The following is a 16763-nucleotide window of genomic DNA, read 5'->3' as shown; positions in this document are numbered from 1 at the left end:
AGGTGATACAGACAATGACACACACAGATCACACACAGGTGACACAGATGGCGACACAGAGGTGACACAGGTGACACACAGGTAACACAGTAGCACACAGGTGACACACAAGTAAGTGACACAGATAATGACACAGATAACGACACACGTCACACAGGTAACACAGATAATGACACACAGGTAACACAAGTAACACAGGTGACACATAACACACAGGTAGCACACAGGTGACACAGATAACAACACACAGGTGACACACGGGTGACACACAGGTGACATAGATGGTGACAGGTGACACAGGTGACACAAATAACGACACACGGGTGACACACGGGTGACACAGATGGTGATAGGTGACACAGGTGACACACAGGTGACATAGATCACACACAGGTGACACAGATAACAACACACGGGTGACACACGGGTGACACACAGGTGACATAGATGGTGACAGGTGACACAGGTGACACAAATAACGACACACGGGTGACACACGGGTGACACAGATGGTGATAGGTGACACAGGTGACACACAGGTGACATAGATCACACACAGGTGACACAGATAACAACACACGGGTGACACACAGGTGACATAGATCACACACAGGTGACACAAATAACGACACACGGGTGACACACAGGTGACACAGGTGACACACAGGTGACATAGATCACACACAGGTGACACAGATAACAACACACGGGTGACCACGGGTGACACACGGGTGACATAGATCACACACAGGTGACACAAATAACGACACACGGGTGACACACAGGTGACACAGGTGACACACAGGTGACATAGATCACACACAGGTGACACAGATAACAACACACGGGTGACCACGGTGACACACGGGTGACATAGATCACACACAGGTGACACAAATAACGACACACGGGTGACACAGATGGTGACAGGTGACACAGGTGACACACAGGAGACACAGATTGCACACAGGTGACACAGATGACACAGATAATGATACACACGTGACACAGATAATAACACCCAGGTGACACGCAGGTGACACAGATCAACGCACAGATAACGACACACGGGTGAGACACAGGTGACACACAGGTGACACAGATAATGACACACAGGTAACACAGGTGACACACAGGTGACACAGATAATGACACACAGGTAACACAGGTGACACAGAAAATGACACACAGGTGACACAGATGACACAGATAATGACACACAGGTGACACACAGGTGACACAGATGACGCACAGATCACACAGATAACGACACCCAGGTGACACAGGTGACACACAGGTGACACAGGTGACACAGATAATGACACCCAGGTGACACACAGGTGACACACAGGTCACACAGATAACGACACCCAGGTGACACAGGTGACACAGGTGACACAGATAACGACACACGGGTGACACAGATGACGCACAGATCACACCAATAACGACACCCAGGTGACACAGATGACACAGATAACGACACACGGGTGACACACAGGTGACACACAGATGACACAGATGACACAGATAATGACACCCAGGTGACACACAGGTGACACACAGATCACACCGATAACGACACCCAGGTGACACAGGTGACACAGGTGACACAGATAACGACACACGGGTGACACAGATGACGCACAGATCACACCAATAACGACACCCAGGTGACACAGGTGACACAGATAACGACACACGGGTGACACACAGGTGACACACAGATGACACACAGATCACACCGATAACGACACCCAGGTGACACAGGTGACACAGATAATGACACACAGGTGACACAGGTGACACAGATCACACCGATAACGACACACAGGTGACACAGGTGACACAGATAACGACACATGGGTGACACAGGTGACACACAGGTGACACAGGTGACACAGATAATGACACACAGGTGACACAGGTGACACAGATAACGACACCCAGGTGACACACAGGTGACACACAGCTCCTACCTGTCGGGGCAGGCGGGTGGTGGCCGCGGGCGGCAGCAGCAGCAGCAGCAGCAGCAGCACCGGGCCCGGCCCAGTGACACCGGCACCGCCGGTGCCACAGGTGCCACGGGCGCCATGGGTGACACAGATACCATGGGTGCCACGGGTGCCACGGGCGACATGGGTGCCACTGGTGCCACAGATGCCATGGGTGCCACGGGTGCCACAGATGCCATGGGTGCCACGGGTGCCACTGGTGCCATGGGCGCCACGGGTGCCACAGATGCCATGGGTGCCACGGGTGCCACAGATGCCATGGGTGCCACGGGTGACATGGGTGCCACCGGTGACATGGGTGCCACCGGTGCCACAGATGCCATGGGTGCCACCGGTGACATGGGTGCCATGGGTGCCACGGGTGCCACCGGCGCGTCCCTCGGGGCGCCGGGGGGGCGGCGGGGGGGGCCCGGCCATGGCGGCTCTGAGCCGGCCCGGCCCCCCCCGGGGCCTTTATGGCCCCCCCCGGCCCCCGCACGGGGCGGGGGCGGCCCCGGGACCCCCCCCACCCCCGGGACCCCCCCCACCCCCAACTCCGGTACCGGGAAAACCCCGCGGGGGGAGGGGCCGCCTCTCCGCCCCTCCCCCCCTTCCAAACCGCGCCTCCGCCCCTCCCCTCCCCCCCCCCCCCCCGCGGTAATTAACGAGCCGCCGGCTAATTAACGAAGGTGTTAATGAGCCCCTCCCCCGGGACCGGCGGAACGAACGGGAAATCCCGGCGGGGGCGGGGGAGGGATGCGGTGGGGAGGGGGAGGAGCCCCGAAAAAGCGGAAGCGCCCAAAAAACCGCCCGGGGGGGGGGGAGCACCCGAAACTGCCATGGGGGGACCCCAAAAAACGGGGGGGGGGGCACCCGAAACTGCCATGGGGGGGGATCCCAAAAAACGGGGGGGGGCACCCGAAACTGCCATGGGGGGGGACCCCAAAAAACGGGGGGGGGGCACCCGAAACTGCCATGGGGGGGGACCCCAAAAAACGGGGGGGGGGGGGGCACCCGAAACTGCCATGGGGGGACCCCAAAAAACGGGGGGGGGCACCCGAAACTGCCATGGGGGGGGACCCCAAAAAACGGGGGGGGGGGCACCCGAAACTGCCATGGGGGGGACCCCAAAAAACGGGGGGGGGGGCACCCGAAACTGCCATGGGGGGGGACCCCAAAAAACGGGGGGGGGGGGCACCGGAAATCCCAGGGAGCCCCAAAATTGCCATGGGGGGGGGGGCCAAAAAAATCTGGGGGGGCTCCAAAAACTCGGGGGGGGGGCACGCGAAACGGGCATCGGGGGACCCCAAAAAATAGGGGGGGCACTGAAATCCCGGGGGGCCCCAAAAATCTGGGGGGGGGCACTGAAATCCCGGAGGGCCCCAAAAATCTTGGGGGGGTGGGGGCCCAAAAAAAAACCCAGGGGGGGCCACAAAATTGCCATAGAGGGGGCCCCAAAAATCGCGGGGGGGACCCCAAAACTGGCCGGGGGGGGGGGAACCGGAAACCACGGGGGTCCCAAAATTGCCATGGAGGGGGGGGGCAAAAGCTCCATGAGGGGGGACCCCAAAATCTCGGGGTGGCCCCAAAATCTGGGGGGGCCCCAAAACTGCCCTGGGGGGGGCACCCAAAACCCCAGGGGACCCCAAAAACCCGGGGGGGGGCCCCCAAAATTGCCCTAGAGGCGGCTCCAAAAATCTGGGTGGCGGTGGGGGGGAGGGGGGGACCCCAAAATCTCGGGGGGCCCCAAAAAAAAACCCCGGGAGGGGGGGGAACCCCAAAGCCCCGGGGTGGGGGAACCCCCAAAGTGTCATGGGCACCCCAAAAACCGCAGGAGCTGGGGCGGGGGGAGCCCCAAATCCGGCCGGGAAAAGGAAAAAAAAAAAAAAACCCCGGCAGGGAAATCGCAGCGCCCCAAATTTTGGGGGGGGGGGTCTCGGGGGGGGGGTTTGAGGGGAGCAGGGGGGGGTTTAGGGGGTCTCAGGGGGGTTTAGGGGGTCTCTGAGGGGTTTGGGGGGGCTTTGAGGGGGTTTAGGGGGTCTCAGAGGGGTTTGGGGGGGTCTCAGGGGGGTTTAGGGGGTCTCATGGGGGTTTGGGGGGGCTTTGAGGGGGTTTAGGGGGTCTCAGAGGGGTTTGGGGGGGCTTTGAGGGGATTTAGGGGGTCTCAGGGGGGTTTAGGGGGTCTCAGGGGGGTTTGGGGGGTCTCGGGGGGGTTTAGGGGGTCTCAGAGGGGTTTAGGGGGTCTCAGAGGGGTTTGGGGGGGCTTTGAGGGGGTTTAGGGGGTCTCAGGGGGGTTTGGGGGGGCTTTGAGGGGGTTTAGGGGGTCTCAGGGGGGTTTAGGGGGTCTCAGGGGGGTTTAGGGGGGGGCTTTGAGGGGGTTTGGGGGGGTCTCATGGGGGTTTGGGGGGTCTCATGGGGGTTTGGGGGGCTTTGAGGGGGTTTAGGGGGTCTCAGGGGGGTTTGGGGGGTCTTGGGGGGCATCTCTGGGAATTCGGGGGGGGCTCTGGGGAGGGGGGGGGGGTTTAGGGGAATTTGGGGGGGGGTCTGCACAGTCTCGGGGGTCTCTGGGCCGGGGGGGGTTCAGCGGGGGTTTGGGGGGATCTCTGGGAATTCCGGGGGGGTTCAGGGGGGGTCTCCAGGGTCTCGGGGGGGCTTTGAGGGGGTTTGGGGGGTCTCAGAGCGGTTTGGGGGGGCTTTGAGGGGGTTTAGGGGGTCTCAGGGGGGTTTAGGGGGTCTTGGGGGGCATCTCTGGGAATTCGGGGGGGGCTCTGGGGAGGGGGGGGGGTTTAGGGGAATTTGGGGGGGGGTCTGCACAGTCTCGGGGTCTCTGGGCCGGGGGGGGTTCAGCGGGGGTTTGGGGGGATCTCTGGGAATTCCGGGGGGGTTCAGGGGGGGTCTCCAGGGTCTCGGGGGGGCTTTGAGGAGCTCGGTGGGGTTTTGGGGGGGGGGTCTCAAGGCGGGTTTAAGGTGGGGGGGGGTCTCAGGAGATTCCGGGGGGAGGGGGCGTTTAGGGGGATTCAGGGGGGGGCTGCACAGTCTCGGGGGGGCTTTGGGGTCTCAGGGCATTCAGGGGGGCTCCGGGGGTCCTGGGGCTCTCAGGAGTCCCGGGGGGATTTGGGGGGGCGGGGGTCTCGTCCCGCTCGTCCCGGGGGGGTTTCGGGGGTCTTGGGGGGGGTCTCAGGGGAGGCTTAGGGGGGTCCCGGGGGTCTCAGGGGGGGTCCGGGGTTCCTGGGGGGGCTCTGAGGGTCCCGGGGGTCTCGGGGAGGGCTCTGGGGGTCCCGGTTCTGCCCGTCCCGGGGGCTCGGGGGGTCTCCGGGCATTCAGGGGGGTCCCGGTCCCGCCCGTCCCGGGGTTTCACGGGGGTCTCCGGGCATTCAGGGGGGTCCCGGGGGTCTCAGGGGGGTCCCGGGGGTGCCGGTGCCGCCCGTCCCAGGGTCTCGGGGGGTCCCCGGGTATTCAGGGGGGGTCCCGGGGTTCCGGGGGTCTCAGGGGGGTCCCGGTCCCGCCCGTCCCGGGGGCTCGGGGGGGTCCCCGGGCATTCAGGGGGGTCCCGGTCCCGTCCGTCCCGGGGTCTCGGGGGGGTCTCCGGGCATTCAGGGGTGTCCCGGGGGTCCCGGTCCCGCCCGTCCCGGGGTTTCACGGGGGTCTCCGGGCATTCAGGGGGGTCCCGGGGGTCTCAGGGGGGTCCCGGTTCCGCCCGTCCCGGGGTTTCACGGGGGTCCCCGGGCATTCAGGGGGGTCCCGGGGGTCTCAGGGGGGTCCCGGTTCCGCCCGTCCCGGGGTCTCGGGGGGGTCCCCGGGCATTCAGGGGGGTCCCGGGGGTCTCAGGGGGGTCCCGGTTCCGCCCGTCCCGGGGTTTCACGGGGGTCCCCGGGCATTCAGGGGGGTCCCGGGGGTCTCAGGGGGGTCCCGGGGGTCCCGGTCCCGCCCGTCCCGGGGGCTCGGGGGGGTCGCAGCGCTCCATGTACTCCCTCATCCGGATCTCCCAGCCCCGCGCCGCCTCCTCGGAGCCCAACCGGGCCCGGCGGCGGCGGCGGCGGCTGCCCCGCGCCCCCTCCCCGCCGCCGCCGCCGCCCCCCGCCCCCCGCGCCGGCCCCGCCACCGCGGCCGCGTCCCCGGGGCCGAAGTGCGAGACCCGGGCCCGCGGCCGCCGCCCCCAGCCCAGCCCGGCCCGGTCCCGCTTCAGCTCCGTGGGCACCGGCAGCAACCGCCCGCGCTCCCCCGGGCCCAGCCCGCCGCCGGCCCAGCCCGCCCGCAGCAGCAGCCGGTAACCGGGCCCGGAGCGGGGCCCGGGGGGCGCGGGGGGCGCGGGGGCCGCCCCCAGCCCAGCAGGTGCGCGGTGGAGCGGCGGTGCCGGGCGGGGGGGTCGCGGAACGAGGCCCCGCAGCTGCGGCAGAAGTGCGGGGGGTCCGGGTGGCTGCGGGGGGAGGGAGGTTAACGGCTCCGTTAATTAACGGCTCCGTTAATTAACGACCGGATCGGGGGGGGTCATTAACGGCGGGGGTCGCACCCACCTGGGCGCCTCCCGGGGGCTCCGGGCGGGCTCCGCGCCGCCCCCCTCGGCGAATAGGCTCTCGTAGAAGCTCCGCGCCTCCGCCCCGGCGGCGGCGGCGGCGGCCTCGGGCGGCGGCGGCGGCGGCAGCGGCGGGTCTTGCTGCAGCCGCCCGTGCTCCCAGCCCGCCGGCCTGGTCCTGGCCCCCGGCAGAAGGCGATCAGGGACATGGGGGGTCCCGGGAGGGTCCCGGGGGGCTCGGGGGTCCCGGAGGGTCCCGTCGGACCCTGCAGCCGCCGCCGGAAGTTGTGAACGGAGGCCGGCGAGCCACGTGACTCGCGGGCGGGCACTGATTGGCCCGTACAGACGCGGGAGCGGAGTTCAGGCGAAAGCGACGGCGGAACCCGGCGCTGATTGGTCATTCCCGTGTCGTGGGCGTGGTTTGGAGCGGAAGTATCAGGCTGCCGGCGGTGATTGGTTGTTTCCGGCGCGGGGGCGGGGTTTGGGGCGGAAGCGGCGGCTGCGCGTGCGCGGATCGAGCCCGGAGCGCCCCTCAAGCGGCGGGTGAGGCCCGGGCGGCTCCGCCAGGCCCGGGGGGGACCCGGCGGGAAACCGGGGGCACCGGGCGGGCCCGGGGGTCCCTCAGCGCTGCTCGGGCTCCTTCCGGGCCGGGCCGTGCGGTCGTGAGCGGCCGCGGGGGCGCGGGCGGTGCGCGGCTCTTGAGGGCCCGGGCGGGCCCGGGGCGGTTTTGGGGGGTCCCGGAGTGGGGGTGGGGGGCGGTTCACGGCCGCCGTTCTTCTCCGCAGAAAGCCGGGACCATGAGCAGCTCCGAGGAGGTGTCGTGGATCTCGTGGTTCTGCGGCCTCCGCGGCAACGAGTTCTTCTGCGAGGTGGGGGCGGGACCCCCGGGACCCCCCAGAACCACCCGGGACAGCCCCGGGACCCCCCAGAACCACCCGGGACAGCCCCGGGACCCCCCAGAACCACCCGGGATAGCCCCGGGACCCCCCAGAACCACCCGGGATCCCCCAGAACCACCCGGGACAGCCCCGGGACCCCCCAGAACCACCCGGGACAGCCCCGGGACCCCCCAGAACCACCCGGGACCCCCCAGAACCACCCGGGACAGCCCCGGGACCCCCCAGAACCACCCGGGACCCCCCAGAGCCACCCGGGGACAGCCCCGGGACCCCCCAGAACCACCCGGACAGCCCCGGGACCCCCCAGAACCACCCGGGACCCCCCAGAATCACCCGGGACAGCCCCGGGACCCCCCAGAGCCCACCCAGGACCCCCTAGAATGCCCCAGGACACCCCCAAGACCCCTCAGGACACCCCCAGAGCCCCCCAGGACCCCCTGGGACACCCCCAGGACCCCCTAGGGTGCCCCAGAATTCTCCCTGGGACAACCCCAGGACACTCGCAGAGCCCCTCGGGACCCCCCTAAGACGCCCTGGGACACCCCTACACCCCCTAGGCTACCCCCAGACCCCCTGGGACACCCCCAGGACCCCCTGGGGTACCCCTGGGATGCTCCCACACACCCCAGGACACTCCCAGACCCCTTAGGATACTCCCAAGACACCCCCAGGACTCCCCAAGACACCTTGGGACACCCCCAGACCCTTCAGGATGCCCTAGGATACCCCCAGGACCCCCTGAAGACACCCTGGGACACCCCCAGACCCCTCAGGACGCTCTAGGATACCCCCAGGACCTCCCCAAGACACCTTGGGACACCCCCAGACCCTTCAGGACCCTTTAGGATACCCTGGGACACCCCTGAGACCCCCTCAGGACTCCTCAGAGACCCCCCAGGACACCCCCAGACCCCTCAGGCTACCCCCAGAGCACCCCTGGGACACCCCCAGACCCCTCAGGACCCTTTAGGATACCCTGGGACACCCCTGAGATCCCTCAGGACACCCCCAGACCCTTCAGGACCCTTTAGGATACCTTGGGACACCCCTGAGATCCCCCAGGACACCCCCAGACCCCTCAGGCCACCCCCAGAGCCCCCTAGGGCACCCCCGGGACACTCCCAAGACATCCTGAGACCTCCTAGAGCCCCCCAGGACACCCCCAGACCCCTCGGGACCCCCCTAGAGCCCCCCCTGAGCCCGGCGGGTGCCGCAGGTGGACGAGGATTACATCCAGGACAAGTTCAACCTGACGGGGCTCAACGAGCAGGTGCCGCACTACCGGCAGGCCCTGGACCATGATCCTGGACCTGGAGCCCGGTGCGGCCCCGGGGGGGGCTCTGGGGGGGCTGGGGGGGGATTCAAGGGGAACTGGGGGGTTCTGGGGGGGATCCAAGGGGAACTGGGGGGGTTCTGGGGGGGATTCAAGGGGAACTGGGGGGTTCTGGGGGGGATTCAAGGGCAACTGGGGAGGTTCTGGGGGGGATTCAAGGGCAACTGGGGGGGCTGGGGGGATTCAAGGGGAACTGGGGGGGGGCTGGGAGGGATTTGAGGGGAACTGGAGGGGTTCTGGGGGGGATTCAAGGGGGAACTGGGGGGGGCTCTGGGGGGGCTGGGAGGGATTCAAGGGGAACTGGGGGGGTTCTGGGGGGGATTAAAGGGGAACTGGGGGGGTTCTGGGAGGGATTCAAGGGGAACTGGGGGGTTCTGGGGGGGCTGGGAGGGATTCAAGGGGAACTGGGGGGTTCTGGGGGGGGCTGGGAGGGATTCAAGGGGAATTGGGGGGGTTCTGGGGGGGCTGGGGGGGATTCAAGGGGAACTGGGGGGGGGCTGGGAGGGATTCAAGGGGAACTGGGGGGGGGCTGGGGGGGATTCAAGGGTAACTGGGGGGTTCTGGGGGGGATCCAAGGGGAACTGGGGGGGTTCTGGGGGAGATTCAAGGGGAACTGGGGGGTTCTGGGGGGGCTGGGAGGGATTCAAGGGGAACTGGGGGGGGGCTGGGAGGGATTCAAGGGGAACTGGGGGGGGGCTGGGGGGGATTCAAGGGTAACTGGGGGGTTCTGGGGGGGCTGGGAGAGATTCAAGGGGAACTGGGGGGGTTCTGGGGGGATTCAAGGGGAACTGGGGGGGTTCTGGGGGGGATCCAAGGGGAACTGGGGGGGTTCTGGGGGAGATTCAAGGGGAACTGGGGGGGGCTCTGGGGGCCTCAGGGGTCTCTGGGGGAGATTAGGGGGCTCAGGAGGGGGTTTGGGGGGGCTTGGTGGGGTCTCTGGGGGGTCTCAAGGAGGCTCTGAGGGGCTCAGGTGTCTCTGGGGGGCTTGGTGGGGTCTCTGGGGGGTCTCAAGGAGGCTCTGAGGGGCTCAGGTGTCTCTGGGGGGCTTGGTGGGGTCTCTGGGGGGTCTCAAGGAGGCTCTGAGGGGCTCAGGGGTCTCTGGGGGGCTTGGCGGGGTCTCGAGGGGGCTCTGAGGGGGCTGGGAGGGATTCAGGGGGGGTCTTGAGGGGGCTCTGAGGGGATTCAGGGGGGGCTGGGAGGGTTCTGGGGGGACTCTAAGGGGTCTGGGGGGCTGGTGGGGGGGCTGGGAGGGTTCTGAGGGCTTTGGAGGGGCTCAAGAGGGGGTTTGGGGGGGCTTGGTGGGCTCTGGGGGGGGCTGGGAGGGTTTTGAGGGGTCTCTGAGGGGATTCTGGGGGGGCTTGGAGAAGCTTTGAGGGCACAGGAGGGGGCTTGGGGGGCTCTGGGAGGGTTATGAGGGCTCTGGGGGGGATCAGAGGGCTCTGGGGGGTCTCTGGGGGGGATCAGAGGGCTCTGGGGGGTCTCTGGGGGTCTCGGCCCCGCGCTGACCCCCGGCCCGTGCCCCCTGTCCCCCCAAGACGAGGAGCTGGAGGACAACCCCAACCAGAGCGACCTGATCGAGCAGGCGGCCGAGATGCTCTACGGGCTGATCCACGCGCGCTACATCCTCACCAACCGCGGCATCGCCCAGATGGTGAGGGACCCCCGGGACTCCTGAACCCCCCTGGGACCCCTGAACCCCCCCGGGACTCCTGAACCCCCCTGGGACCCCTGAACCTCCCTGGGACCCCTGAACCTCCCTGGGACCCCCCCGAACCATCCTCACCAACCGCGGCATCGCCCAGATGGTGAGGGACCCCCCGGGGACCCCCTGAACCCTCCTGGGACCCCTGAACCCCCCCCGGGACCCCCTGGGACCCCCCCTGAACCATCCTCACCAACCGCGGCATCGCCCAGATGGTGAGGGACCCCCGGGGACCCCTGGGACCCCCCTGAACCCCCCCTGGGACCCCTGAACCTCCCTGGGACCCCCCCCGAACCATCCTCACCAACTGTGGCATCGCCCAGATGGTGAGGGACCCCCGGGACGCCCTGAACCCCCCCGGGACCCCTGAACCCCCCCGGGACCCCCTGAACCCCCCCGGGACCCCCTGGGACCCCCCCCCCGAACCATCCTCACCAACCGCGGCATCGCCCAGATGGTGAGGGACCCCCAGGGACCCCCGGGGACACCCCTGGGACCCCAGAACCACCCCTGGGACCCCCTGGAGCCCCTGAACTCCCCCTGGGACCCCCTGAACTCCCCCTGGAACCCCCTGAACCCCACCTGGGACCCCCTGGAACCCCCTGAACCCCCCTGGGACCCCCTGAACCCACCTGGGACCCCTGAACCACCCCTGGAACCCCCCTGGGACCCCCTGAACCCCCCTGGGACCCCCTGAACCCCCCTGGGACCCCTGAACCCCCCCTGGGACACCAGAACCACCCCTGGAACCCCCCTGGGACCCCCTGAACCCCCCCTGGAACCCCTGAACCCCACCTGGGACCCCCTGGAACCCCCTGAACCCCCCCGGGACCCCCTGAACCCCCTGGGACCCCTGAACCCTTCTGGGACCCCCTGGGACCCATGAACCCCCCCCCTGGGACCCCCTGAACCCCCCCCTGGAACCCCTGAACCCCACCTGGGACCCCCTGGAACCCCCTGAACCCCCCCGGGACCCCCTGAACCCCCCTGGGACCCCTGAACCCTTCTGGGACCCCCCTGGGACCCATGAACCCCCCCCTGGGACCCCCTGAACCCCCCCGGGACCCTCCTGGCCCCTAAGGCCCCTTGGGACCTCCTATGACCCCCCTGTCCCCTCTGAAACCCCCCTGAACCCTGGGACCCCCCTGACTCCCCCCAGACCCTATGAGCCCCCCCAAGACCCCCTGGGCCCCCTCCTGTGACCCCTCTGAACCACCCCGGGACCCCCGCTGACCCCCCCCCCTGCACCCCTCAGTGACCCCTCTGAACCACCCCGGGACCCCCGCTGACCCCCCCCCTGCACCCCTCAGCTGGAGAAGTACCAGCAGGGAGACTTCGGGTACTGCCCGCGGGTGTACTGCGAGAACCAGCCCATGCTGCCCATCGGTACTGGGGGCACTGGGAGGGACTGGGAGGGGGGCTAGGGGCAACTGGGAGGCACTGGGACAGGGGCTAGGGGCAACTGGGAGGGACTGGGGGGCACTGGGAGGGACTGGGGGCACTGGGAGGGACTGGGAGGGGGGCTAGGGGCAACTGGGAGGGCACTGGGAGGGGGGCTATGGGCAACTGGGAGGGACTGGGGGCCACTGGGAGGGACTGGGAGGGGGGTTAGGGGCAACTGGGAGGGACTGGGGGCCACTGGGAGGGACTGGGAGGGGGGCTAGGGGCAACTGGGAGGCACTGGGGCCACTGGGAGGGACTGGGAGAGGGGGCTAGGGGCATTGGGAGGGACTGGGGGGCACTGGGAGAGGGCTAGAGGCAACTGGGAGGCACTGGGGGCCACTGGGGGGGACTGGGAGGGCACTGGGAGGGGGGCTAGGGGCAACTGGGAGGACTGGGGGCCACTGGGAGGCACTGGGGGGATTGGGAGGGACGGGGAGGGGTTCCTTTGGGGCGTTATTTGGGGTTGGGGTCCCTTGGTGGGTTTTGTTCGGGGTTTTACCTCCTGTGACGTCCCTTTGGGGGGTTTGTTTGGAGTGGGGGTCCCTTAGGTTGGTTTGTTTGGGTTTATTTGGGTTTGGGGTCCTTTGGTTGTAATTTATTTAGGGTTTATTTGGATTTGGGGTCCCCTTAGCTTGGTTTATTTGGGTTTGGGGTCCTTTGGTGTGATTTATTCGGGGTTTATTTGAGTTTGGGGTCCTTTGGGGGTGATTTATTTAGGGTTTATTTGGGTTTGGGGTCCCTTAGCTTGATTTATTGGGTTTGGGGTCCTTTGGGTGTAATTTATTTAGGGTTTATTTGGGTTTGGGGTCCCTTAGCTTGGTTTATTTGTGTTTGGGGTCCCTTAGCTTGGTTTATTTGCTTTTATTTGTGTTTGGGGTCCCTTGTGGGTGATTTATTCGGGGTTTATTTGGGTTTGGGGTCCTTTGGGGGTGATTTATTTGGGGTTTATTTGGATTTGGAGTCCCTTAGCTTGGTTTATTTGGGTTTGGGTCCCTTAGCTTGGTTTATTTGGGTTTGGGGTCCCTTAGCTTGGTTTATTTGGGTTTATTTGGGTTTGGGGTCCTTTGGAGGTGATTTATTTGGGGTTTATTTGGGTTTGGGATCCTTTGGGTGTAATTTATTTGGATTTATTTGGGTTTGGGGTCCTTTGGGTGTAATTTATTTGGATTTATTTGGGTTTGGGGTCCTTTGGTGTGATTTATTTAGGGTTTATTTGGGTTTGGGGTCCCTTAGCTTGGTTTATTTGGGTTTATTTGGGTTTGGGGTCCTTTGGGGGTGATTTATTTGGGTTTATTTGGGTTTGGGGTCCTTTGGGGGTGATTTATTCGGGGTTTATTTGGGTTTGGGGTCCTTTGGGGATGATCTATTTGGGGTTTATTCCCCCCCAGGGCTGTCGGACATCCCCGGCGAGGCCATGGTGAAGCTCTACTGCCCCAAGTGCATGGACGTGTACACGCCCAAGTCCTCGCGGCACCACCACACCGACGGCGCCTACTTCGGCACCGGCTTCCCGCACATGCTCTTCATGGTGCACCCCGAGTACCGCCCCAAGCGCCCCGCCAACCAGTTCGTGCCCAGGTCAGAGCCCCAAAAAAACAAAAAAAACCAAAAAAACCCCAAAAAAAACCCCAAAAAAACAGAAAAACCACAAAAAAACCCAAAAAAAACCCAGAAAAACCCAGAAAAACCCAAAAAAGAGACCAGAAAAAACAAAAAAAAAACCAGTCAGGAACGGTGCCGGGGTCGGGGGAAGCCAGCGCGGGGAAAGCGAGCGGGGAAACGGGGAATGAGGAGAAAAACGGGGAAGCGACCCAAAAAAACAGGGAAAAAACGCGAAAATAGCCGGTAGGAATAAGTAGGAAAAACGGGGAAATGAGCGCAAAAAGCTGGAGGAAAGCGAGTGGGGAAAAATGGGGGAATGAGGATAAAAAAAGGGACGTGACCCGAAAAAACTTAGGGGAAATGAACTCAAAAAACAGGGAAACGACCCCAAAAAACCGAGTGGGAACAAGTAGAAAAAAACAGGGAAATTACCCCAAAAAACGCAAAGAAAGCGAGCACAGGAAATGGGGAAATGGCCACGAAAAACCCGGAAAAAAATGAACCTAAAAAACCAGGAAATGACCCCAAAAACCCCAAAGAAAACAAGCACAAAAAACGGGGAAATGAGCACAAAAAACCAAATGGGAATGGGAAAAAACCAAACGGGCAAATGAGAATAAAATCAGGGAAACCACCCCAAAAAACCCAGGGAAAATGAGCACAAGAAGTGATTCCCCAAATCCCCCTTCTCCAAAACCACTGTTTTTTCCCCCAAATCCCCATTTTCCCCAGTTCCCCATTTTTTCCCCCAATTCGCCATTTTCCCCCCAATTCCCCGTTTTCCAAAAATCCCATTTCCCCCAAAACCGCCGTTTTTCCACTCAGTTCCCACTTCCCCCCAAAATCCCCAATTTTCCCCCAAATACCCATTTTTCTCCCCAAAATCCCCAATTTTTCCCCAAAATCCCCAATTTTCCCCCAAATCCTCATTTCCCCCCAAATCCCCATTTTCCCCCAAATCCCCAAATTTCCCCCAAATCCCCATTTTCTCCCCAAATCCCCAAATTTCCCCCCAAAATCCCCATTTATCCCCCCAAATCCCCATTTCCCCCCAATTCCCCATTTCCCCCAAATCCCCATTTTCCCCCCAATTCCCCATTTCCCCCCAAAATCCGCAGCTTTTCCCCAGTTCCCCTTTTCCCCCAAATCCCCATGTTCCCCCCAAATCCTCATTTCCCCCCAGTTCCCCGTTTCCCCCAAATCCCCAAATTCCCCCCCAAAATCCCCATTTCCCCCCAAATCCCCATTTCCCCCAATTCCTCATTTTCCCCCCAAATCCCCATTTTCCCCCAAATCCCCATTTTCCCCCCCAATTCCCCATTTCCCCCCAATTCCCCATTTCCCCCCCGTTCCCCGTTTCCCCCCAAATCCCATTTTCCCCCAAATCCTGTTTTCCAACATCCCCATTTTCCCCAATTCCCCATTTCCCCCCAAAACCCCCATTTTGTCCCCAAATCCCCATTTTCCCCCAAATCCCCATTTTCCCCCAAATCCCCATTTCCCCCCAAATCCCCATTTCCCCTTGTTCCCCGTTTCCCCCAAATCCCCATTTTTTCCCCAATTCCCCATTTCCCCCCAAATCCCCATTTCCCCCAATTCCTCATTTCCCCCCAATTCCCCATTTCCCCCCCAATTCCCCATTTCCCCCCCGTTCCCCGTTTCCCCCAAATCCCCATTTTCCCCCCAAATCCCTGTTTTCCCAACATCCCATTTTCCCCAATTCCCCATTTCCCCCAAACCCCCATTTTTGTCCCCCAAATCCCCATTTTCCCCCCAATTCCCCATTTCCCCCCAAAATCCGCAACTTTTCCCCAGTTCCCATTTCCCCCCAAATTCCCCATTTCCCCCTTGTTCCCCGTTTCCCCCCAAATCCCATTTTTTCCCCAATTCCCCATTCCCCCCCAAATCCCCATTTCCCCCCCAATTCCCCATTTTCCCCAAATCCCCATTTTCCCCCAAATCCCCATTTCCCCCCAAATCCCCATTTTCCCCCCAAATCCCCAATTCCCCATTTTCCCCCCAAATCCCCATTTCCCCCCCAATTCCTCATTTTCCCCCAAATCCCCATTTCCCCCCCAAATCCCCATTTTCCCCCAAATCCCCATTTTCCCCCCCAATTCTCCATTTCCCCCCCAATTCCCCATTTCCCCCCCGTTCCCCGTTTCCCCCCAAATCCCCATTTTCCCCCAAATCCCTGTTTTCCCAACATCCCCATTTTCCCCAATTCCCCATTTCCCCCCAAACCCCCATTTTGTCCCCAATTCCTCATTTTTCCCCCCCAAATCCCCATTTCCCCCAAAATCCCCAACTTTTCCCCAGTTCCCCATTTTCCCCCAAATCCCCATTTCCCCCCAATTCCTCATTTCCCCAATTCCCCATTTCCCCCCAAAATCCACAACTTTTCCCCAGTTCCCCATTTTCCCCAATTCCCATTTCCCCCCAAATCCCCATTTTCCCCCCAATTCCTCATTTTCCCCCCCAAATCCCATTTCCCCCCAAAATCCCCAACTTTTCCCCAGTTCCCCATTTCCCCCCAAATCCCCATTTTCCCCCCAAATCCCTGTTTTCCAACATCCCCATTTCCCCCAAATCCCCATTTTCCCCCAAATCCCCCTTTTCCCCCAAATCCCTGTTTTCCCAACATCCCCATTTTCCCCAATTCCCATTTTCCCTCAAATCCCCATTTCCCCCAAATCCCCATTTCCCCCCCAAATCCCCATTTCCCCCCAAATCCCCATTTTCCCCCCCAATTCCCCATTCCCCCCCGTTCCCCGTTTCCCCCCAAAGTCCCCAATTTTTCCCGAAATCCCCGTTTTTCCCCGCAGGCTCTACGGGTTCAAGATCCACCCCATGGCGTACCAGCTGCAGCTCCAGGCCGCCAGCAACTTCAAGAGCCCCGTGAAGACGATCCGCTGAGCGCCCCCGAGACCCCCGGACCCCCAACCCCCGCCCCCCGCGCCCCCCGAAAGAGATTTGGGCTGAAATCCGCCGATCCCGCCTCTTCTTGGGGCGCGCGGCTTTTGGGGCGGTTTGGGGCGGTTTTGGGGTGGTTTGGGGTGGTTTTGGCTGATTTGGGGCAATTTGGGCGGTTTTGGGTGGTTTTGGGCAGATTTGGGGCAATTTGGGCGGTTTTGGGGCGGTTTGGGGTGGTTTTGGGCGGGGGTTTTGGGGCAATTTGGGTGGTTTTGGGGCGGTTTGGGGTGGTTTGGGCGGGTTTGGGGTGGTTTTGGGTGGTTTTGGGCAGATTTGGGGAAATTTGGGCGGTTTTGGGGTGGTT

General features: G+C 63.5%; 2 protein-coding genes across 2 annotated transcripts in view; both read left to right on the top strand.

Moving 5' to 3' along the window:
• The window catches only part of LOC137466731 (retinoic acid receptor RXR-beta-like), a 26953-nt gene extending 25878 nt beyond the window's left edge, over positions 1-1075 (top strand). Inside the window, exon 5 of the mRNA XM_068178412.1 lies at positions 1026-1075. Coding sequence (XP_068034513.1) covers positions 1026-1075 — 50 coding nt within the window. The remainder of the gene's footprint in view (positions 1-1025) is intronic.
• A 5840-nt stretch (positions 1076-6915) lies between these two features.
• On the top strand, positions 6916-16410 carry CSNK2B (casein kinase 2 beta). The gene is given in 8 exon segments (XM_068178432.1): positions 6916-7050; positions 7293-7376; positions 8623-8703; positions 8705-8726; positions 10275-10390; positions 11752-11827; positions 13273-13462; positions 16312-16410. Coding segments are annotated over 7 exon segments (648 nt in total). The 5' UTR covers positions 6916-7050; positions 7293-7304; the 3' UTR covers positions 16403-16410.
• Positions 16411-16763: the final 353 nt, after the last annotated feature.

Source organism: Anomalospiza imberbis, unplaced genomic scaffold (genome assembly GCF_031753505.1).
Source record: "Anomalospiza imberbis isolate Cuckoo-Finch-1a 21T00152 unplaced genomic scaffold, ASM3175350v1 scaffold_43, whole genome shotgun sequence".
NCBI lineage: Eukaryota > Metazoa > Chordata > Aves > Passeriformes > Viduidae > Anomalospiza > Anomalospiza imberbis.
Note: the sequence above shows the minus strand (reverse complement) of the source record. Positions and strands in the feature narration are given on the sequence as shown.